The sequence below is a fragment of the Dama dama genome, chromosome 12 (assembly GCF_033118175.1).
Source record: "Dama dama isolate Ldn47 chromosome 12, ASM3311817v1, whole genome shotgun sequence".
NCBI classification, from domain to species: domain Eukaryota; kingdom Metazoa; phylum Chordata; class Mammalia; order Artiodactyla; family Cervidae; genus Dama; species Dama dama.
Genome location: NC_083692.1, coordinates 63702760 through 63727393, shown reverse-complemented (window position 1 = coordinate 63727393; position 24634 = coordinate 63702760). Strand labels below are relative to the sequence as shown.

The window sequence follows — 24634 nt, the reverse complement described above, 5'->3', positions numbered from 1 at the left end:
AATTTTTATTTGTTGTTATTCCAAAAGCCTTTAACTGATTTTTAAAAACTGGAATTAAAATGGTTCAAGAGATACTGCCAACAACTGAACAAAGATGTGGAATTATAAAAACAATATTGAGATAGACTGGACTAATGGGCTGTTACTCACCCACTTGTATACTGAGAAACTTCTGCCAAGAAAGAAGATGCAGAACGAGCCTCTTCACTTTCTTCCTGTATCTGTGCAAGGGGGAGGCCTGAAAAAGAAATTCTGAAAGATAAATCTATGAATTTACTATTCAATTTATTAGTGAATCCTCAATTTCAGAATTCCCTGGTGGTCCAATGGTTAAGACTGTCTACCAATGCAGGGGACACGGGTTCGATCCCTGGTGCAGGAAGATCCCACATGCTGTGGGGCAACTAGGCCCATGCACCACAACTACTGAAGCCCAAGCACCTAGAGGTCGTGCTCCACAACAAGAGAAGTCATCGCAGTGAGAAGCCCATGCACCACAACTAGAGAGTAGCCCTCTACTCGCTGCAATTAGAGACAGTTTGTGCACAGCAATGAAGACACAGCACAGTCCAAAATAAAAAAATAAATAAATAAAGAGTTCGATATTTGTATATAACTTTTCGATTTGAGGTAAATTTTATAATGCAATAAAATACATAAATATTAAATGCACCATTTGATGAAGTTTGATAAATGCACAAACGCATGTAACAATATCTTTTATTTATTTATTTGAACAATATCTTTTAAAATTAATAAACTACTTTTTTAAAGCAGTTTTAGGTTCACAGCAAAACTGAGTGGAAAGCACAGATTTCCCATATACCTACTGTTCCCAAAAACCTACGGTCTCCCCTACTATTAGCACCACTGGCACATTTGTTATAGTCTACAGTGATACATCATTATCACTCAAAGTCCATAGCTTACATTAGAGATAACTCTTGCTATTGTACATTCTATGGTGGTGGTTTAGTCTCTAAGTCGTGTCTCACTCTTGCAAGCCCCATGGACTGTAACCCTCCAGGCCAAGGGATTCTCCAGGCAAGAATACTGGAGTGGGTTGCCATTTCCTTTTCCAGAGGATCTTTCCCACCCAGGAATTGAACCCCGGTCTCCTGCATTGCAGGCAGATTCTTTACCGACTGAGCTACGAGGGAAGCCCTGTACATTCTATGGGTTTTGACAAATGTATAATAAGTTGTACCCACTATTATTATATCCAACAGAATAGTTTCATTACCCTGAAAGCCTTCTGCACACTGCCTATTCACCTTTCTCTCCCCTAACCCTTGCCAATCCCCACTGGTCATTTTACTATCTCATAGTTATGCATTTTCCATAATGTCATATAGTTGGAATCATACAATATATAGTCTTTTCAAATATGCTTCTTTCACTTAGTTGTATACACTTAAGATTCCTCCATGTCCTTTCATCGCTTAATAGCTCATTTCTTTTTAGAACTGAAGAATATTCCATTGTTTGGATGTACCACAGTTAATTTGTCCATTCACAAGGACATATGGGTTGCTTCAAAGTTTTGGCAATTGAGTAAAGCTACTATACACACCTGTGTGCAGGTTTAGTGTGGACATAAGTTTTCAGTTCATTTGGGTAGGTATCAAGGAGTGTGACTGCTAGACTGCATGGTAGGAGTATGATAGTTTTGTAAAAAACTGCCAAATAGTATCTCAAAGTGGCATTGATTTCATTCCTGCCAGCAAAGAATGAGAGTTCCTGTTGTTTCACATCCTTGCCAATACGCAAGGATGTCAGTGTTTTGGATTTTTCCCATTCTAATGAATGTATACTGGTATCTCGTTGTTTTAATTTGTCATTCTCTAATGACACCTGACACTGAAATCTTTTCATATGCTTATTTGCCATCAGGATATCTTCAGTGTCTGTTCAGGTCTTTTGTCCATTTTCAATGAGGCTGTTTGTTTTCTTACCATTGAATCTTAGTCCTTTGTATATTCTGGTTCTTTATCAGTTCTTTATCAGATGCATCTATTGCAAATATGTTTAACCAGTTTGTGGCTTATCTTCTAATTCTCTTGATAATAATCTTTTGCAAAGCAAATGTTCTGAATTGTAAGAAGTCCAGCTTATCAATTATTTCTTTCATGGATTATACCTTTGGTATTGTACCTAAAAAGTCACTGCATCCTCAAAATCACCTAGATTTTCTTCTATGTTATCTTCTAAGAGTTTTATAGTTTTGTATTTTACATGTAGGTCTAAAATCTATTTTTAGTTAATTTTTGGGAAATGTGTAAGATCTGTGTTTGTGTCTTACATGTGGGTATTCGGTTGTTCTAGCACCATTTGTTGAAAAGACTGTCTTTCCTCCATTTGTCTTCATTCCTTTATCAAAGATCAGTTGATTATATTTATGGAGGTGTATTTTGGGCTCTGTTTTGTTCCACTGATTCATTTATCTGTTCTTTCACTAATATTACACTGTCTTCATTCCTAGAGCCTTCTAACAAATCTTAAAGTCAGGTAGTATCAGCCCTTTGACTTTGTTCATCTCCTTCAATACTGACTTGGCTATTCTGAGTCTTCTGCCTTGCCAAATAAACTTAAAATTAATTTGCTGATAATCAAAGAACAACTGGCAGGGATTCTGACTGGGAGATTATTCGGTTTATATTTAATTTTTCCAAATTTACTTTTGTGTGTCTTCCTTCTCATACTGAAAATTCAGTTCCCAATGGCATTAACACAATCACTTACTTGATTTAAAAATTACCTAAGATAATTTCAAAATAATAATATTAGTACCACTCATACTACTAATTGGGTTCAACTTAAGATTGTTTCTTTTAGTTCCTCCATTACCAGAATATATCCTACTAGGAAAGTACAGTTGAAATACTGTTTTTTAAAGTTACTAAGCAATTATTTTCTCAATATATTTCTTAGGTTCATTTGTTGCTTTCAACTGTCAAAAAATTATTTTTGCCATTCAGATCTTTTTTTTAGTTAAGTATAATTAGAGTTCTAAGATCAACTACATTAAAAAAAATTCACAAGAGTCTTTGCATAAATTCTTGTACTCTTTACTTTGTACCAGAGGTAACTGTTTTTCATTTTCCATTTATACTTCTGTCATTTCATTTATTTAAAAAGCAAATTGAATATATGTAAGCATATATATGCATAAATACACATAAAGTATCTTACACAAAAATTATACTATAACTTCTGCTCTGTACCCTACTTTTTTTCACTTAATATCTTAGAGCTCACTTCTTCAGTAGATCTTATTCATTCTATTTTATAGCTGCACATCATTCTAATATATGGGTACATCATAGGTTATTCAACCAAACACCCAGTTTTTTGTTATTCCAAATAATGCTACAGTGAATTATCTTGTGTTTATATTCTTTCATATTTCTGCCAGTAGAGCTTTGGGGTAGATTCTTAGTAGTGGGACTGTGGGTCAAAAGGTAAATTTGTATTTAATTTTGCTAGATACTGTTCTAAGATCACTTTAATTACCTGTCCTCTAAATTATTTGAACTTTCAATAGCCATTAATGACCACTGATACTCAAAACCCAATTTTGCTTTCTATAGAGAGCAGAATCTAAAAGGACAACTATATCACAATTCCATGATGTTATATTACCCATGTATCTTCAAACAAGGATATATATATATTTTCATCCAAAAAATATTCATTGAGTTCTTATTGGGTGTAACAAAAGTTGCTAAACATTTGAAACTTATGAAGGAAGATTCTGAAATTTGAATGTTCCCTATTCAAGAAACTTACAGTAGGGATGCAGGAACAAGGAGAAGCAGGGAAAGGAGTAGAACAGCAGTAAGATATAACTATAAAATAAGACACCATGTGATAAATGCTATAAAATGAACCAAGTACTATCATTCCAGCTGGAGGGATCGATAATGTTTCATAGACAGGCTTATCAAAAGGCTCAAGAGTATTTAGGCAGGGACAAACATTGGAGAGACTAATCTCCAACCCTGACCTTGAGGAATCTGAAAAAAAAAAGAGAGGGAAAAGCAGATCCAAATGGCCTCCCTGTGTACCTAGAGAGTAGCTGCAAGGGAGAGAATCAGGTTGTCTAGCTAATTATTCCTGTCACAATTCTACCTTTCCCTTTAAACAGCATCTGTAAAGAAATGAATGATCATTCAATAAGAGACATAATACAGAATGGTTAACCACAAGCATAATTAATTTTCCCAGTAAATCATGGGCAAATGTTATTTACAATTAACAATTGACGGGAGCTTTACCTGTGTCTATGGTAAGAAGTATCTGAAGCATGTGTGCCATGGTGATCAAATGGAAGAGATAAAGGTGGTTATAGGAAGAGCTAACTGGTGAAGGCTGCAGATCAACAGCATCATCCCAGTACAAGGACGGGAATGCTAACACAGTACCCACCTATGAGAGAAAATCAACATCAACATGGGGAGCAAAAGGACCAACACAAGTTAATCTCATAACTAAACATAAAGAATACAAGAAACTGCACCATGTGTGTTTCTAAATAACCACGATCTTTTTCCTAATTATTCAACAGGATATTTTAGAATATAATATACCATAAACAGAGGATAAAAGCCATCATCAAACAGATTTATCCCTTTGCTGGGTCTGCTTATTCTAGTTCCAGGTAATGGTCTCAACTCTGTGGTTTTAGGGGATTCAACATTACAACTATTTGGGGAGCTCTTAAAATAACATAGATACATGGGCCCCACCCTAGTCCAACCAAATCATAATATCGGGGGTAAGGTCCAGTTACCAGCATTCCTTTCAAGATTCCCATGAGCAATTTGAAAAGACAGTGGTGACAACGACAGGGTAGAGGATACTGGCTAACCTTGCATCCACAAAGTTCATGATCCTAACCTTACCATGGCTCTCTAGAAAACTTGTCTTGAAGGAATGAAATCGTCACAGAGATGGAAAAACTGTGCAAGAAATTCAAAACAGTTGTCACTAACCATAGGTGTTTTGGGGAACACCTAGATGCACCCATGGCCTGGTCCATATCACGAATAATTAACAATTTTAAGACAGCTCACACCATTATTCACTGCTTATAATGTAAACAAGTTGAGAAAAAGGGGAAGGGGGAAAACATATTATTAGAAAAAGTCTGCCTATATAGACACTAACTAAATATAATCAACTAGACTACAATCTATTACAAAGTAAAGGGTAAATGTGGTTTCATTTTTAAAGTGATTTTGATGGTCTCAATCAAATCTGTATCTATTTGTAAAGGGAATGGAAAAAAGAGACTAAACTTTCAAGATCAGTATTTATAATCTTGAACAAAGAGCATAAAATTTGAATGAGGAAAACACTTATAAACTTGAGTGACTTAAAAAGAAAATTTACTGAACACTTACCAAAACATGAAATAGATCTATGGATAGAAGGCAAGGTGTAGCTTCTGATTGCAGGTTAGGAAGAACAACTGAAAAACAAACAAAAAACCTTAATGTAATTCAGCCAGTAATACAGCAATGCAGTTAAATGTAATACAACATACTAGCATCTAAAACAAAAATTTAACAGGGTTATAATACAGAAACTGAAAAAAAAAATACAGAAACTGATAAACTGGTCCATCACACCTTTAAGATATGGGAACCATAACTAAAGATAAACTAAACTGAGAAAAGGCTCTAAAAAGCTCTGAATGCAATTTAATGGTTGAAAGATAAGATATAGGAAGAAAGGGTAAATAAGCTAGGATGACTGAAATAAGAAATTGTTCGATAAGTATTATACTTGCTGAATGAAAAAGAATTACTTTTAAACAATGTTCTCTACCACTCCCTACCTCTAACTACACATTTCTAAATGTTCTGTGATACACTAAATATATGAACAAGTTTGGGGTTGGGGAGCAGGGAGAGCATGCAAATCGGGTAAGTGAAAGAGGATGGAGACAATCCTCCTGAACAAAACTAGACAACTGATGAGTGGAAGGAAATGCAGACAGCTCAAAAACTTCGCCTTTCTGATTTTGATCAGTCTCTAAATTCAGAAGTCAGGGAAAGAGTGACAAGGAAGTGAAATCAAGAATTCAAAACAATAAGTGTTTATATATACATAAGTGTGAGAATTAATTATATTTAAATAAAGCTATCATTTGGTTAAAATGAAGGAGAGAAGATTGTTTTCAGACTAGGTCAATTTCTTAACCCCGAATCCAAGATTCTAAACAAAAAGCATAAAAGTTAAGAGCATGGGCTTTGGAGTCAGACAGAAATGGGGTCCAGTACTTCCTATAACTGTCACAGGCAAGGTACTTGACTTCTCTAAAGCCTCTAGTGTAGACAGGATTGTTGGGAGGTTTGTCAACCTGTGCATTCAAAGTACTTAACCTGAGTGCGGCATACAGTAACCACTATAAACACTATTAATACTGGCTCTACAAAATAAAGCAAATACAGGGCTCTGCCATTAACTAGCTATGTGTTCTTTTTCAGTAATATTTCCAATACGTCAGTTAAGATGTTCATGACACAACCAATACTACTTACCTTATTTTCTTCTCAGTGTTAAAGCGTTTTGCTCCCAGGACATTTTAATAACTCCTAATTCCTTGCCCTGATTTATTAACTTTTCAGTCAGTAAAATACTCTGTCATCAAATTTTGCTTACAGGCAGTTGTGAAACTTTTTTGTTCCCAGATGCTAAATATATTTATTTTAAAAGTCCCCTGAAATCAAGTTCATTTTTGGCATGCATCTTTTCCTCCACTGGTAAAATCTTTCATTTATGCCAAATTAAATATCTCAGGAAAACTTAAGTGATATAGTAGGAAAAGCATAGATTTTATGGTCAGGCTTGGGTTCAAACACTAGTTCTGCCTTTTACTGATTTTTACTGCCTTTTACTATGACCTTGGTCAAGTCATAGAAGTTCTCTGTACCTCAGTTTCTTCATCTGTAAATTGGGGAAATGATAATTTCCTTGAATAATGGTGGTCAGAAGACATGATTATATAAAAAGATCCTTGTACAATGTACAGGCATCATTGTACAATGCCTGGCACATACATGGCAATGAACATTGTATATCCTATTACTACTGGAGAATCAACATGTTAAAACTATATTCATCATCTTTCACATAAAAAACAGTCTCTATTGTGGACTTCCCTATTTCTTCCAATAGTCTAGTTATTCATTTTAATTCAAAACTTTGTTTCTACCCATCCCAACTGCCTCCCTAATTTATGCTACTATGTGTGTGTGTGTGTTAAGTCGCTTCAGTTGTGCCCGACTCTTTGCGACCCTTTGGACTGTAGCCTGCCAGTTTCCTCTGTCCGTGGGACTCTCAAGGGAACAATACTGGAGTGGGTTGCCATGCCCTCCTCCAGTATGCTACTATATACAGATACATATGTTACTTCTAATTTTTCCTTTTCCCAACCCAATCTATACAATATCTAGCCTTAGAATAATATTGTTCAAAATGTTTCAAAAATTCCCAATAACCTAAAGTTCAAACTTCTCACTGGGGCATTTAAGACCTATTTTTATCAAAACAACTTCGTGCTTCTCTATTTATAGGTGCCACTATTCCTATCAGCCCTGTCTATTTGAACATACCACATGCTTTCCTACATCCCCAATCTCTGTTAAAATTGTGCTCCAGGCTTGGAATGCTATCTCTGTTTCTCTCAATGTATCTTTATATACCCTGTTAGAGCAAAAAAACAGCAGAGCCCCCAGAGTGATCTCTTTCTGTCTCAATTCGTGAAGCACATATTTTTACCATACATCTAGCATTTGTCTACTTTATAGTGTGAGTTTTCACAGAAGTTCTGCTTCTTCAATTCAATCATGAGTATTACAATGGCAGGGACCATATCTTGTACCTCTACACAGAGTTTACAGCCCTAACAACTTGCAAATAAAGATGTTCTCGCTAATAAATTTTCACATGACAAACTTTTACATAAAGACACAAAGATACATTAAAGAGCAAAAGAACATCAAGTTTATTAGTTACTGTCAACTAGACATTATGCAGTATTATTTCAGTTTCTGCCATCTGTGATGATATTAGTCTCCTTGCTTGATATTTATTTTGAGGTGTTTTAAACATTGAGATGGTTAGATAGCATTCACCAACTCAACAGACATGAATTTGAGCAAACTCTGGGAGATAGTGAAGGCATGTGGAGACCTGGCATGTTGCAGTCCATGGGTTGCAAAGAGTTGGACATGATTTAGTGACTGAACAACAATCAACAAATATTATAAATCCCCTATCTGTGATGAATGTAAAAGCAAGAAGACTGTTTGGAAATATTGGTAAAACAAGGTTTCCAAATTATAAATGAAATGAAAACAAATAACAAAAATTTAAAAAGAGCAAAACCAAAATACTACTAAGCAAATAGAATAAACTGTTAACAATAGGAAAAGGTCCTAAGAACGAGAAGCATGTGTAATATGTGCAAAATTCTGGGCCTGTGCAACTGATCAGTAAGAAAAAAAGTAAATGAAAAAAGGAAAAAAAAATTTAAGTGTGTAGTTAGGGAACAGCATTAATATTAGATTACTATTAGCATGAGGTTAATTCAGGAGACAGCTGGAAATTAACTTGAAAATATAAAAGGTTAGCATGGTGGAAGTTCTAATGAAACTTAGGTGACAGCTTTGAATGGAGCCATGGAACCTCCATGTCATTAGAGTGACAGAAAGCTGCCCAGGAGAAGCTCCCTAAGAAGTTTGTGAGACTCAACAAGGAGGAAGGTGACCTGTTTCAACAGCCCTTCAGGGTAAAATAGCTGGTCAATTTGGGGAAACAAAGCCTGTTTTCTAGCTAGAAAAAAACTGTGCATGCTTTTAAACCTTAAAAAGAGTGACTGGCTCTCTTATTTGGTAGAAACATACCGAGGAATTGTAAGCTTAAACCTCTTTACCTGTGACATATTTAATTTATGAACAAAAAGACATAAAGTGGGTTTTTTAAGCTTGACCTATTTTAGATGCAAAGGAGCTGCTGTGGTGCAAATACCTAAATGGAAATGCAGATAATCAAAATGAAAGTCAAATCATTCTTCTATGCATAACCTCTAATTTTTCTTTTTATTTTCACAGTAAGACCATCACATGAGCTTAGCTAATTTCTAGCTTATTCAAATCTAAAAAAAAAAAAAAAAACCCAGCTCAGCTGTTATAACCTGTCTCTCAAAGAAAAAGGCATGCATGGACCCACAGTCTGTGATTACCATAATTAGCACTTCTATCATTTTTATATGACTTTGATACACACCAGAAAAATGATATTTTAAAATGATCTATCTACATTACTGCTCTCTTTTCTAGCCAGACTGAGATACTAGTGATTAATACTAAGGAAATTAGTGATCGTAGATGTTGGTGCACAAAGCCCTTGAGCAGGTATAATGGATACAAGTTGACAGCATTTGGAAAACACTTGATTTTAAAAATAAGACTGCAGGTATTAGAGGGCAACCATGTATTTTGTTTTCTTTTTGTTTTTTCTTTTGTAAGGTTGTGGTAATGAGTGTCTGACATTAGTGTAGTGTGTTGTTTCCTAATACACTGCCAGAAATGCAGTGGGGAAAGACATACAAATAACATAATAATTCCGAAAAGACTCTACCTGATAGAAGACGAATCAGATGTTTCCGTATCAGGACCTGAGAACAGGTAATCCTTTGTGCAATGGCAAACTGCATTAATGCTTTCAGACCATTATGCTAGATTGTAAGAGAAGGGAAGATAAAAAGATAAGTGAAGATGAAAGACCTAAGTCATTCACTGTATAAACCAATCCCACTCTGTAAGAACTAGTGTAGACTTACTATATACTTTATATTACTGCAAATTTAGTTACAATATTTTTAATACTTCTAAAAAGTTTTATGACCTCACTGAATTCTGTAATAGATTTTCCCATGACAAAGTATTAAAGATGCAATCATCTCAATCTCATTTAAGTACTCATTTCCCCCAGAGTCATTCTCTTAAATGTCTGGCCTACATCATTCTATTCAGGCCTGTGTAAATACATGTCTTTGTAGAAATTCTAAAATGATGGCAGAAAATCACTGAATTCAGGGAACAAATCTTCTGCTTCCCAGATGGAAGGATGGGAACTCTAGGGAAGCACGTCGTGGACTCCAAGTCCCCTGGGCAGCTGTCAGAAAATAAGAGGAAAATGGCTGGGTGAGTGGTCCAGGGAATCCTCAGTTGCCCAGTTTGTTTTCACAGGGCTACTGAGCATACTTCTTAAGTACTGTTTGCAGGGTCCCCAAAGTTATAAGGCTTAGGCCTGAGGCAGGAGTATAGTTACATAGAATCAGAATCTGCCCATGAAGGAGTCATGGCTTAGTTTTATTTTGGAGTTCAGTATGAAGATTTATCCAGAGTTAAGCCAGTATTAATACTTAACGTTACATGATGATGCAAAATTAGTGAGAGGGAAGATATACGAAACATTAGGGTTCTGATTTGGAAATAAATGGAGAGGGGGATAAAAAGTAACTAAGTATCACCAGAAATCTTTCTGTGAATTACATTTAACCTCCAAGACTGAATAAACTCTCCAAAGTGTATAATGTTGGCCTTTCCGTCTCCTATGAGACTTAAGTAGCTTTAAGGAAAACCAAAACAGAATTCTGCTTTTACAGAAAAAGAAATGAAAAAAGATTTTTTAAAATGGTAAATGTACTGAGGACTCCCTAAAAAAATACACCATGTGTACCCTGTTGGACTACGTACCTGTCTATTTTGAAGTGCTCCAAACAAAGGTTTTCCTTCATCTCCCAAGAGGTTTTCTCAAAGAGCAAGAAAAATAAAAATAATAAATTTTGAATACTGCTACAACTGTATACTTGTTTTCTGTCTATCAGATGTTCTTTAATTCTATGTTTGAGCAAACAGAAAAATGCTTTGCACTTTTCCCCTTCAGAATTTCATGTTTAAGTCTATGCCAAGATTTCCACATTTCTGAGTGAGAGGACACTACAGAGGCAATGTAGATCATGGACAAATTGTTTTTATAAATAATAAAGCCCCTGGAGCAATCATAAAGAACACTTGGGAAAAACAAAGCATTCTGCTTCATTTATCCTCCTTTTCACATCTCTTCTATGCAAAAAGAAAAAACAATTTTAATTGAAGTATAGTTGACTTACAATATTATATTAGTTTCAGGTTTATAGTAATTTGATGCTTTTACAGATTATACTCCATACAAAGTAATTATAAAATATCGACTATATTCCTGTGCTTTATATTACTTTCTTGTAACTTTAAATATACATCCTTGTAAGTAGTATATTACTTCCGTGTATTATATTACTTCCTTGTAAGTATTATATTACTTCCGTGTAAGTATTATATTACTTCCTTATTATAACGTTACACCTAGTAGTCTTTACCTCTTAATCTCCTTCGCCTATTTTGCTCCTACCCCTACTGCTCTCCCCTCTGGTAACCACTAGTTTGTCCTTTGTGAGTCTGTTTCACTATATTGGTTCATTTGTTTCATATTTTAGATAGCACATATAAATGAAAACTTACAGTATTTGTCTTTCTCTGCAAAAAAAAATTAATTTTTAAAATATAGTTGCAATCTATTTTGTTAAAAACATACATAAAACAAATGTAAGTAGCTTTATTGTTCTTTCAAGCACTATTAAAAAAGAATTAGATTTATAGGATAGAACAAGGTAAAGTTGAAAATACAAAAAACCCATCAGCTCAGAAATATATTTTGCCTTGTTGGCTAGGGTATTTATTACTGAATTACTCTTATTTTTACTGATCTTTGGCAGCAAACACATCTATGAGGCTGGAAGGCTTATTTCCTATTTTCCTTTTCTCATTTTTGAATGGACAGCAATAAAAGACCCTCTTTTTTGATTCCTCAACTATTTTTCATAACTGCTGACACATCCTGCATATGTCTCTCCACACCCACAGGGAGTGAGATAAGTTGGCCAATAAGATAAGTAGGAATAAAGCAGAGCCTTATATCCACTGGATGGAAAAAGCCCTATAGTGAAAACAATATAACACTCTATTAATCAAACAATTTCCAATTACTATATTACAGAAACACATATGAAGAGTCAGTCCTATTCTCCAATGAACTTCTCATCCATTCTATGACAAAACTGTCACTTCTGAAAATGTTCAATGCCTAAATAAAAACCTCCAATTCCTAATGCTTGTGTTCCCCAAACAGTCAAGTGTAAAAGTATCTTTACTGGCGATTGCAAATATTTAATAGATCATAACTCCAAAAGAATGCTTAAATTTCATATCAAATTGTTCAGATTCTATTTAAACCTCATTTTCCCCTTTTCTCATTTTATTTAATGACAGTAAATATAAACCTGTGTATTTATTTTTTACCCACAATTTAAGTCTGACAGGTTTGGGAATGACTCCTTAAATCTGTTCACAGGGACTAATGCTGGCATGCAGAAAGGGTCTGTGAAAGAAGTAGATTTGCGCTACTTGATTTGTGCTTCAAATCAAGAGACAGTGTCCTTTTACAAAACTTTATTTAAATAAGGAAAATGTGGTAGAACCATTAAAAGCAACTTTCAAAAAATACTGGAAAATGAATCTGAAACTGGCTTAAAGACAATATGAAAGAATTACAATTCTTAAATGGTTTTCATGTAGTACTCTTATCGTGTGACTGTCATAAGCAAATATATTATTTTAAAAATCTGAGTGATTCTTCACTGCTTCATTTCCCCTAGCTTTAATGAGAGATAAGACCATGTAAATGTAAGGTGAATAACCTGTTGATTTGATACACTTTTCTCTTAGAACCTTTCACCACGGCAGAGAATCTAACAGTAGGCTTCCCTTCAGATTTGGGAGGTTTCTTGCTGTTAATCTCTTTCTCCTGACCATCTCAGTCTTCCTTTCTCTCTCCTGGTAATTTTTTAGGCGGTTTGGTTTACCTTTTTTTTCCCTCTTAACGTGTAAAAGAAATAAAAATTACTGGATATTTCTGGGTTGATTCTCCTTCCTTTGCTTTTTCTTGTATCTTCCATTGTTATACTGCCACCTTTTAAATATAGCTTGCTTCACGCTGTCCCTTTCAAGTATATTTAGTTTTCTGTTACGTATGCCCATTTTTGTTGTTAAAAGAGATCAAAACAAAATATCCTCAAACTAAATGGCATCATGCCACCTAATCTACCGATATACCAAGAGTCCTTAAACAAGTCAAAGTATTCCAGGCCATTAGGGTGGGAAAAAAGGAATAATTTTTGATCATCCAATGTTAGTTCTGTTTCTATAAAAGCTCCAAATCAGTTTTCTTATAGGCTTTACCAATTGCCTGGATAGTAAAAGCACACGTGCTCCAGGTCATCATGGGGATTCGAGGATCCGTTTCATCAGGAGGCACTTTCAATCCAATTCTATAAATTGTTGTGGCAAAGAGAAGGACCATTTCCTTGATGCTATTAGAATAATTAAACCTAAAAATAAAACAAGAAAAATTCAAATAATGATTTGGTAAAAGGGGCTACCTACTGAGAAGTCCACTTAGGTACTGAAGCAAGAATTTAACTTCTTTTGAAGGTTTATTCATTAAGAAAAAAATGGTGAAAGCAGAACTGTAACTCCTATGGGTAGAAAAATGTATCTGACAAAATGGTAATGACCCAGATAACTTCTTGTAAAAGATGCAGTAAATGATCACAGCAGAAAGGGTCGAGGTCCAAATTAAGAACAGGTTGGAGAGAGGATTAAAAATTAGAGGAAATAAATCTGACATAAATTTCAGTGTATGAAAAGGGACCAAGAAGTACTTTTGTGCTGATAGGGGAGTACGTGTATCTGTGTGTATATATAATAATCCATGTACTAGCAATGATAATTTCTGGTTTCCTGGACTTCTATTTGTAACAAGTAACAAGTATTTTTAGTAGTGATGGGATATACAACGTAAACAAGGATCACAACTAGAAAAATGAACCTCAGATATTATTCATTAAATAATAGTATCTGATTTCGATACATTATATTTTTCAAAGTGTCTTCACATAAATATCTTTTCAATAACCTTATGAGGTAAATTAGGAGACCACTATCTCAATCTTACAAACAAGAAAATGAACTGCAGTGGGGGTGGAGTGACCTGAAACTCTTCAGAAGTCACAGAGCAAGTCAGATGTGACTTTAACTTAAGTCTCTTAAATTCAGCTCTTCCTATAGGTGGAAATATAAAAAAATATATATATATATATTTTATTTTTGGTTAAAAATAGTTAATTATAGGCATGGTTCATCCTAACACATATTAAATACATATAACTCTAGGTAGATGGCAACAAGACAAAAATGGGATAAACAAAACACTTTCACAAATAACGCAGGAAGGAAGGAAGGAAGAATTGTTCATCACTCTTATTTTCACAACCATTTACAAACTTCTCTTGTTTAGATACTTACGAAGACTGAACTCCATAACTCAGAATAGAATTGAAGTCAAGAGTAGAATCACCCATTCCTTGATCAAACAGGACTGGAATTGTTGGGTTTTCTCCTTACAAATTAAAAGGAAAAAGAAAAATAAATCATGGGAGTTTAGTGTGACAAATACTTTTTTAAACTTTTATAAATTACATATAATCACTTTAGAAAATTTGGATAATGCTAAAGCAATAAATAATCATTCAAAATATTTCCACCCAGATAATCAGATAGCATGAGGGTGATATTCTTCTATTCTTCATATAAATGTTACACATGTAGATAATACCTAGCACTGTTGTATATCTTGATTTTTCATTAATAGATCATATATATCTTCCACATCAGTAACTGTCCCTCTATATTTCTATTTTTGGTGAATGCATAGTACTCTGTTAGTAAGGCAGCATACTTTAGTGAATAACAGCACAGGATCTGGAGCCAAGTTGCCTGGGTCTGAATCCTAGCTCTGCTAGTGACTATTACTAAGACCTTGGGTGAATACTAAACCTCTTCAAAATTAAGATTGTCATCTCCACAAGTGCAATGAGTTGCTTTCTTCCTCGTGGTTCTTGAGATTCTTCATCTTTGGTTTCCAGAAGTTTGGGTATGACCTATGTAGGTATGCTTTTAAGTTTATCTGTTGGAGGTTTGCTGAGCTTAAATTTATAAGTCTAACTCTTTCACCAATTTGTAAAGTTTCCAACTATAATTTTTTCAAATATTTTTTCAGTATCATCATTTTTCTTTTCAGGATTTCAATGACACAAACATTGGGTTAAAGGGAACAAAAGAAGGTTCCATATGTCCCTAAGGCTATATGTTTTTCTCCATCACTTTTCTGTCAATTCTTCACTGCATAATTTCCCTTATCTAATTTCAAATTCACTAACTCTTATCTCACCATCTCCATTCTACTACTGAGCCCATTCAGTTAATTTTTTTTTTTCATATAGCATTCTTTCAATTATCTCTGTTTGGTCCTTTTTCTATATATATATATATTTTTTTTCCCCTCTGCTGAGAACTTCTGTCTTTCCATTCACGTCCATGAGTGTTCACCTTTAATTTATGTTTCATGATTATAAACCTGCTTTAAACTTTTGGTCTGAAAAGTTCAACATTTAAACATCTCAGGATTGGCACTTGGTTGATTGTTTCTTCCCTGAGAGTTGGTCAGATCCTCCTGGTTCTCTGTACCTTGAGTAATTTTGGATTCAGTTCAGTTCAGTTCAGTCACTCAGTCGTGTCCAACTCTTTGCGACCCCACGGAAAGTAGCATGCCGGGTTTCCCTGTCCATCACCAGCTCCAGGAGCCTGCTCAAACTCATGTCCATCAGGTTGGTGATGCCATCCAACCGTCTCATCCTCTGCTGTCCCTTTCTCCTGCCTTCAATCTTTCCCAGCATCAGGGTCTTGGATATTTTGAAGATCCATTAAAAACAGGCTTGCATTAAAAGTCTCTGGAAAAATGTACCTTTTTTCTTGTTCTAGTAGGCAACAGACCCAATTAGGTTCCATAAGTTTTGTTTCACTCTGAGTGATGGTTCCATTGTTAGTTTTCAGAGCCTTTGTTAAGCTGTTTGGGTCTGCCAGTACATGTACTACTCAGAACTTAGCCTGGGACTTGAGTGGTAGTCTAATGTAGTTTCAGTCTCAAAGCTGTTTTTACCTTTCTTTGAGCCTGTTCTGCACCTGTGTAGGTTGCAGGTGAGCTCAGGACTTGTGTTGGTCTCAAAAGTAGGAGATTCCTTTTCATAGCGCTCTCCTCTCTGGGATTTCCCCCTATTCTCTCTAGCTGCAAGGGGCCCTGTTTCCCATTTCCTCTAGTCAAAATGATTAATTTCTTTCAGTTTTTTAGTCCCCTGTGCTGCCATGCAGATTCATATGACTGGAGTTAACCTTGGGATAAGCTGTGAGGCAAAGAAATGGCTAAGACTCCACACTTCCAATGCAGGGGGCACAGGTTTGATCTCTGGTCAAGAAACTAGGATCCCACATGCTGAGCAGTGAGACCAAAAAAATAAATTAAAATAAAACAAAAACACCTAACTGGGAATTAAAAAAAGAAAAGAGGATTCACTCTGCAGTTTTTGGAACATAGCGGTCCCATTTCTCCCAGTTCTTTTGCCCAGGAAGACTGATTTTCTCTTGGGATTTTAGAGGTCTATGTGGCCACCATGGCAGTGCAGTTCCATGCCTGGAGATGGCCTTGGGAAAGAGCCAAAACAGAAAAAACAAAAGAAAAACACATGCAACAGGAATTCCCTTTATACTCTCCAGCTTCTGAGGAGCTTTTTCTCAAGTTCTCTGGCTAGAAAGATGGCATCTCTTCTGGGTTTTTTACTGTTCATGTCCACTGCATAGCTCTGTGTCTCAGGTTATGCCGGGGTCAAAACTGGAGAATAAAGGAGGGACAAAATCCCCCAGGAAACTCACTGCCTATACTAAGCATTCCTCAGATTTTTACTTCCTACCCTTGGCCTAAAGAAATCTCTATTTCCTAATATTTAAAGAATCTGTATTTGCAAACCATATGTTAGAGCAAAAAGTACTTTAAAAAATAAAGACTCTGACACTTAAATCTCACTCAGCTAAATATAAAATAATTTTAAGCAAACCTTTAGCATGTTTCATATTATAACCCGTTATTCTGGCCAGAACAGTCTGTATCCATCGTTCCAGGGTCAAAACTTGAGCAAGAGGTTCTGTATTCTCACTGAAAATTGATATTTGAAAGTTATTAAAGCCATTGGCACAAGTCAAACTGAAAAGCTGAATTTGTAGGGTTTTTCTGTGGATAAATAACTGTACGAAAAAGCCAAACTCCTCCAGATTAGCTTCTTAGGTCATAGAAACACACGTGTCTAAAAATGCAGTTTTGGGAGGGAGGAGAAATTTTAAAGTACAAAGAATAAGGTAACACCCTTAAACCCAGTTCCTGGAAGCAATAGATAAATGTCAGTAAGTGAAATCACCCTTTCACCTGCTCAAGTGAAAAACTAGGTGTCATCACTGATATATATGATTCCCTCAAACCCCACATTCAAATCTATCAGCTAGTCTTAGGTTTTACTTTCTAAATGTATCCCAAATTGATCACTTCTTTCTATCTCTTCATGATTACCCTAATCCAAGTTACGTTATATTCATCAAACAATAGCCAGGAAGATATTTTAAAAATGTAAATCAGATCATATCACTTCCCTATCCAAAATATTCCAATGGTTTTCCATTACACATAAAACACAATTCTAATTTCCAATCTTGGCTCATAAGACCTCTTAGGATCTGGTGCCCTGCTTACTCCATCCCAAGCATACTGCCTTCTTACAGTGCCTTGAACTTGCTGCCTTCTTGCTATGTCTCCATCATGCTATTTCAGGGTCTTTGCTCTCAGTGTTGCCTGTGCTTAGAATTCTCTTCTTTCAGAGAAGCGAACTGTAGAACCGGTAACATAGAACAAATGTTACTATCTCAGAGAGGAGCTCCCTGCTGACTGGGTCTATAAAGAACCTCACACACTGGTCTGTCCTCTGGCTCTTATGTTTCTAATTTAGTCTTTCACACTATTTCTCAGTACTCAATAGTCCGTATTTATATGTTTACCGTTGGTCTCCCTTCTCTGTAATACAAATTCCATTGCACAGGAGCTTGATCCAAACTAACAACAAAGGCGGACCAGAAATGGTGTTATTAAAAAGAACTGTAAAGTAGAAATTTGTTTACTTAAAGGATAGTTTTAAGTGAAGTTAAAATATACAATGAACTGTGCCAAAATTCTTATCTCTGGGCACAAATTTGACCTAAGAATTTTTTCAGTTCTCAGAAATGAAAGTATATTCTGATTTGTTATAATCAATTTTCTTTAAAAATGCTAGCTTATTATTAGCTTTGATAAAGTTTTTTATATGCTCTTAACTTTAGTATCTTGGTAGTGGTTTAGTTGCTAAGTCATGTCTGACTCTTGCGATCCCATAGACTATAGCCTGCCAGGCTCCTCTGTCCATGGGATTCAGGTTATACTCACAATGACTTTTTAACAAAAGAGGCAAATATATTCCCACTATACTCAAATGCCTAATAAAAATGTTATGTATAATTATGTTTTTCAGATCCTAAGTAACAAAATTGTTACTACAGATTAAAATTGTTGCAACAAGTGTCCTGGGGCTTGAAGAGACCTACCTGTAAGGATCAGTCTAACTTTAGAAAGGACTGCCCTGAAACATCCTATTCTTAAAGATATCAAGGAAAGAAAGTGCTGAATATTCCTTAGAAAATAATTTACATGTTAATAATTCTTACTTGGGAAACCACTGTGTAAAATAGGCTTGCAGAGGTTAACAAGAAGTTGTTAGTTTATTTTATTATGATTTATTTTTGTTTATGGTTGTGGTTATTGCTGCTGTTTAGTCACTAAGTCATGTCCAACTCTTTGTGACCCTATGGACTGTAGCCCACCAGACTCCTTTGTCCATGGGACTTCCCAGGCAAGAATACTGGAGTGGGTTGCCATTTCCTTCTCCAGGAGATCTTTCTAACCCAGGGATCGGACCCAGGTCTCCTGCATTGACAGGTGAGCTCTCTACCACTAGCCAACCTGTGTATAGTTAGGTGAGGCTTTAGAGTCAGGTCTAGGTTCAAATCCTTGGTCTGTCTTGGGACAAGTAAAAACCACTCACAGTCTCCAATTCCTCATCTTTAAATGGGACTAACAGTACCTACTTCACTAGACTAAATTGAGAATAAAAAAACTACATTATAGAGTAGAAGGCTTACAACATGTTAGTCAACAAATAAAAGATAAATCTTTCTGATGACACCTTCTTCCTAAAAGATGACATTCTATGTCCTAGTACACTAAGTAGAAGACAATTCAAAATTGTGTTTTCTGATGACATGGAATAGTAGAGACAGAGCAACTACTTACTGGCCCTGACTGCCAATCCTACAACCTTTAACTCTTTTGTTGTGGAAACATGTTAAGTTTTTATCAATAAAATAATTTTCTTGAGCAAAACTAAGATCTATCACTACAAATTCATTGAGTTAAAAAAACTAATAGCAACAATAATAAATATTAATACGTGTTATCATCACGTAGAATCATTAAACTATTGAAATAAACAATTAAGTGTTCTAGCTGTCATAAAAAACTAATAGTTATTTGCTGTTAAATTCCATTCACAGATGGTCAGAATATAAAAGTTTAAAAACTTATTCTGAACACTAAAAAACTATTCATAGATGAAGCTATTGTTTTCATTTACATTTATAGTTAACATTTTGTCCATATCTGTACAACTACAGCATTTGGGTCTTTAGAAAATAGAATAAAAATAATAATACAAAGATCTGAAGAGTAACCAAACTCCAAATAGCAACTCTAATGCTGGCAAAGTACTGTAAGAAAGGAATAGATATTCTTTACAACTTTTTGCCTTCTGTGAGCGCTAAGATAGCAAAGTTCTATTGCTTTAATGGCTATTAGAAGAAAGATGCAAAACATGTAGACAAGTAAATTAACATTCCAGTTCTTTTAGGAACCAAAAATTGGGGCTTTTTATCTTATTTTTAAAGTTGAATCCAAGTAATAAAATGCATTTGTATGTTACTTTAAATTGCAAAAAAAAAAAAGAAAGAAAAACTCATAATCTGATAATCAAAACAGTCACAATGAAAAAGATTAAAGACAACTTAAAAAAATTAACCAAAACATTAATTTAAATATACCTGCTTATCTTCTGATGTTGCAAAGGAATAATGGGGATCACAGTATTGCACAGAGACTTGCAGAGAGGGCAAAGATACTCTCCACTCTCCAAGTCGAAAAGATCAACATGTATGCGCTGCTGAGAGCTCAGCTGTACAGCTTCAAAATACCTGCAAAATCCCAAGACACAGGTCCATTCGAAACTCCACATGTATTTTTGCTCTAATCCAAGTGATAAAATCTGGAATTTTTGCCTCAATAAACATCTTTATAATCTACATGCAAAAATACACAAATTACAGAAGAAATAGCATGCCCATTCTTTTGGGGGCAAACTGGAGAACACATCAGGGCAGAAACAAATTTAAAATCGTTTTACTGAATTATACTGATAAAACTGTCTCCTGCCTCAACAGCATGGAGATAAACAATACAGACACTATGTCCCCCTGTTTCCAATGACCAAGCAAAGTAGTAAATACAACTATAGGAAAATTATGTATTTTAATCTGATGCCAAAAAGGTAAACCTGATATAAAATATTTCCCAAGAAAAATATTTCTGCATTTTTCTCTCTTCCAGACATATAACTAGAATTTCATGTCCTATTCTCTCAGAGGTATTTTTTATTGTATGTTTTGAGGGGAATCAGATTTTTATAAAGATAACTACTTTTTATACAAATACTGATCAAGAAAGACTAATTCCTTTGGGAAAGAAAGTACAGTGAAAATTTTAAGTTGATAATTTTACACACCAATTTCAAAGGGTGATACTATAATGAGTATCATGCAAACAAAATTAATAATTAAAACTGCTTCAATTATTCAAATAAGAAGAAAAGAAGACATGAGAAAACATGCCTTTTTGTGGCCTTTAGAGAACTTCAATATTCCTAGCTTCTTTCAAGAACATGTCAGAAGGACAACTTACTTCTGCCAGCATACTGCATGCATTACGTGACCACAGCTCCCTGTGTAAGTTCCATATGCCAAGTCTGCATCCATGAAAAGTGGGTCCATGGTTTCTGACACAAAAAGACAAAATATGAGGTATATATTCATCTGTTCCACAATCATAAAAAGAAACCAAATAAAAAAGAGGTTATCACTTCTAACATTCTAATCATAAACCTTCTTAGGAATGTTCAAGAATATCAGGGTAGTAGGATATATATTCATAATAGTTAAGTAAAAAGAGGAAAACATAAAGCTAGACTTGAGGTATGATTAGCTTGGATTAATGACAACTACTATTTATAATATACATTTTTCTCTTAACATTAAGTTTCAAGTTGCAATATTTGGGTTTCATTAGGTTTCAAGTTGCATTATCTTAGGTGGTAAAGTGATATTCTATGATTCAAGCACAATTTCTTCATCTGTAAACGGAGCAAATATTGATACCTAGATCATAGGGCTGTTGTGAGGAGTAAGTGAGTGAATACACATAAAGCACTATTCATTAAATGTTAGCTTTTTTTCACAACTGTGGTATAAATATGGTAATAGAGTAAAATGTTTGCTTCCTTGTATTTTCCAATAGCTTCGTAATAATAAAAGATCCTTTTAATTAAAAAAAAAATTAGCCTTTTTAAAATTTTTATTATTCCAAAGGTATTTAAAAAATAAAGCAGATAACTCCTAATGTGATGTAAGAATTATTTAATACAACACATTACCTAATTAGTATTCCAGCCAAGAAAATGTTTAACAAGAACCTAATCACATGGCAACAATCAGACAAATCCTCAATGTAAAACACTGTACAGGACAACCAACTAGTTTGCATCCTTCAAAAAACTTATTATCATGAAAAAAAAAAAGGAAAGGCAAGTGACTATTCTAGATTAAAACAGACATAACAAAAGCAACATATGAAACATGTCTGAATCCTAAATAGAAAAAAAAGTCTAGCTAAAAATAAGACTTTTTGAGGACAGTTGGGGGAAATTTGAATATGGATTTTATATTAAAAGATATTTCTGAATTATTAATTTTCTTAAATGTTATATCCAGTACGGTAGACATAGAATACTGGATAGATTAGTTTTAGGAGATGCACATGGAAACATTTAGGGATGAAATGCCACGAATTCCTACTTTCAAAAGGTTCAGGAAAACAAAATGAAGATGGGAGGATAGATAGACAGAATGAGCAATGTAGCCCTGTGCAAACCAAAAATTTAAAAAATAGACAAAGGAGCCAACTTGGTATGTAAAAACTAAAGAATCTTACAAATGGGTAAATTGAGATCTGACCAAATAAGGCTAAATACAACCTCATTCCCAAACTTCTTTCAGATAGTAATTTTTCTAATTACACAGGAAAGAAAAAAAAATGCTCAAAAAGACATTTATTAAACAATACATACCCCCTGAGAGTTCTATGGGTTTTCCCCTGTGCTGGGTTAAGGCGGTGGATTTCTGGACACAGGCCGATAATACCATGGCATTATTTTCTATTTTCACCTCTTGTTCTTCTTGGCAGAGGATGCATGTCAGCACCTCCTTTTCAGTAACTGATGGACCCCGTTTAGGACCCAAAGCAATTCTAGAGTAGTCACTGACTGCTGGGGTGCTACCAAGAGAAACGACCAGAAATGAGGACACATATTTTGGTCACCTGTCTTTATACTTTGGTAGATTTTAAGTAACTATAGGGCAAGAACTTTAAGAACAAAAATAATAAAATAAAAATTATACATAGAAATATTAGCTTAAAATCTACCCCCCCACAATTTTTCTGACTTTTACCAGTTAATTTGCTTACTAGAAAATACATTCTGTGTTGCAAAGTGCAAAAAAAAAAAAAAAAAAATGCAGATCACACAGTAGAATGTATATTACAATTATACTTAACTTACTGATATTACAAAAGTAATGCATGCTTATTAAGAAATTTTGGAAAGTCTAGAAAAGTATAAAGAAGAAAACAAAAAGCATTATACTCTCACAACCTAGAAATAACCACTTGTGTATTTCCTTCCCATCTGCTTTCCAGTTACAACATTTTTTACATAATTAAGATCACATTATATATAGAGTCTGTGTCCTGTTTTCTTTACTTATATCTTAGTTGTTTTTTCATATCATAAAAATTGCTTCAGAAACATTATTTTTAAATGGCTGTACAGCACCCTAACTCTATGTGCCATAACAGTTTTATCCTTTCCCACTTATTAGGCATTTAAGTTTCTATTCTATTTTGGTAGCTATTAAAATTAAAAACATACATCTTAATGATTTAGCAATTCATAAGATGCGCTCAGTTTGTACAATAATAATAATACAATAAATAAGAGCAAATATTCACAAAGCATGAATTACAATACGAGGCACTGTTTCAAATACTTTAAAAGTTATGCTACTTCATTGAATCCTTCCAACAATTCTATAAGGTAGGTACTATTATTATCTCTGTTTTTCAGATGAAGAAATTGAAGCCTAGAGATGGCATGAGACTTACTTAATGATTCATCTAGGAAGTAACTGGGCTAGGATTTAACCTAGATGATCTGATTTCACAGGCCATGCTGCATAATACTGCCTATCTCTCTGTGCAAGAAGCTCCCTGAAATATTATATATCATCAAACAAACTGGAAATAAATGAAATCATCATCAATGTAAGTGAAATTATGTAATACAGAATACTATGCAGTTTTTAAAAAGTGGGTCTCAGCTAGGTATGGTCCTACATTCTAGGAGGCACCCAGCAACATGTGGGTAAAGTTAACCTTTTGGTTATCGAAGGCCCAGGGGACACTACTGGACTTTAACAGATGAAGGGCCAGAGACACTAAATGTCCTGTAATTTATCATGAAAAAGAACTGCTGCCCAAATGCCACTGAGCTTGTTTTATATGTGAGAACATACATATACAGATTTCCAAGACATAATATTAAATGAAAATTGGAAACTTAAGAATTATATATACATAAGCCATTTATGCAAATAAAACAAAAGGCTGAATGACACATTCGATGGCTACATATATTTGTATGTAACAGCACAGTGAAAATTCTTACAAGATAACCAGAATATCTCTGAGGGAGGGCAGAAAGGAGTACAGGATTTCGTTCAGTACTCAGGCAGAAAACATATTTGTTATCCTGGGATAGGAAAAGCCTTCTTAAACAAGATATAAACAGCTAAAACTCTAAAAAACTGACAAATCTCTATTAACACTGAAAATTCACTATAGCTAAAATTTCATAATTAATTTTAAATAAACAGGGAAAAATATGGGAAACATGGAACAAACTTTAATATCTATAATCTTAAAGGACTTCTAGAAATCAGTAAGATAAAAGTAAAGTACCCAATATAGATGGGCAAAGGATACCTGGAAGACAAAATGTAACAGGCTAGTGAATAATCATAAGAAAAGATGCTCAACCTAGTAGTAACTAATCAGG

At 34.6% G+C, this 24634-nt stretch overlaps 1 protein-coding gene across 1 annotated transcript in view; it reads right to left on the bottom strand.

The window, feature by feature from the left end:
* The window catches only part of UBR1 (ubiquitin protein ligase E3 component n-recognin 1), a 138521-nt gene that overhangs the window by 24971 nt on the left and 88916 nt on the right, over positions 1 to 24634 (bottom strand). Inside the window, exons 30-40 of the mRNA XM_061157446.1 lie at positions 22589 to 22794; positions 21148 to 21241; positions 20235 to 20384; positions 17120 to 17217; positions 14478 to 14571; positions 13353 to 13501; positions 10773 to 10828; positions 9652 to 9748; positions 5406 to 5473; positions 4278 to 4428; positions 151 to 238 (exon numbers count right to left, since the gene is read on the bottom strand). Coding sequence (XP_061013429.1) covers positions 151 to 238; positions 4278 to 4428; positions 5406 to 5473; positions 9652 to 9748; positions 10773 to 10828; positions 13353 to 13501; positions 14478 to 14571; positions 17120 to 17217; positions 20235 to 20384; positions 21148 to 21241; positions 22589 to 22794 — 1251 coding nt within the window. The remainder of the gene's footprint in view (positions 1 to 150; positions 239 to 4277; positions 4429 to 5405; positions 5474 to 9651; positions 9749 to 10772; positions 10829 to 13352; positions 13502 to 14477; positions 14572 to 17119; positions 17218 to 20234; positions 20385 to 21147; positions 21242 to 22588; positions 22795 to 24634) is intronic.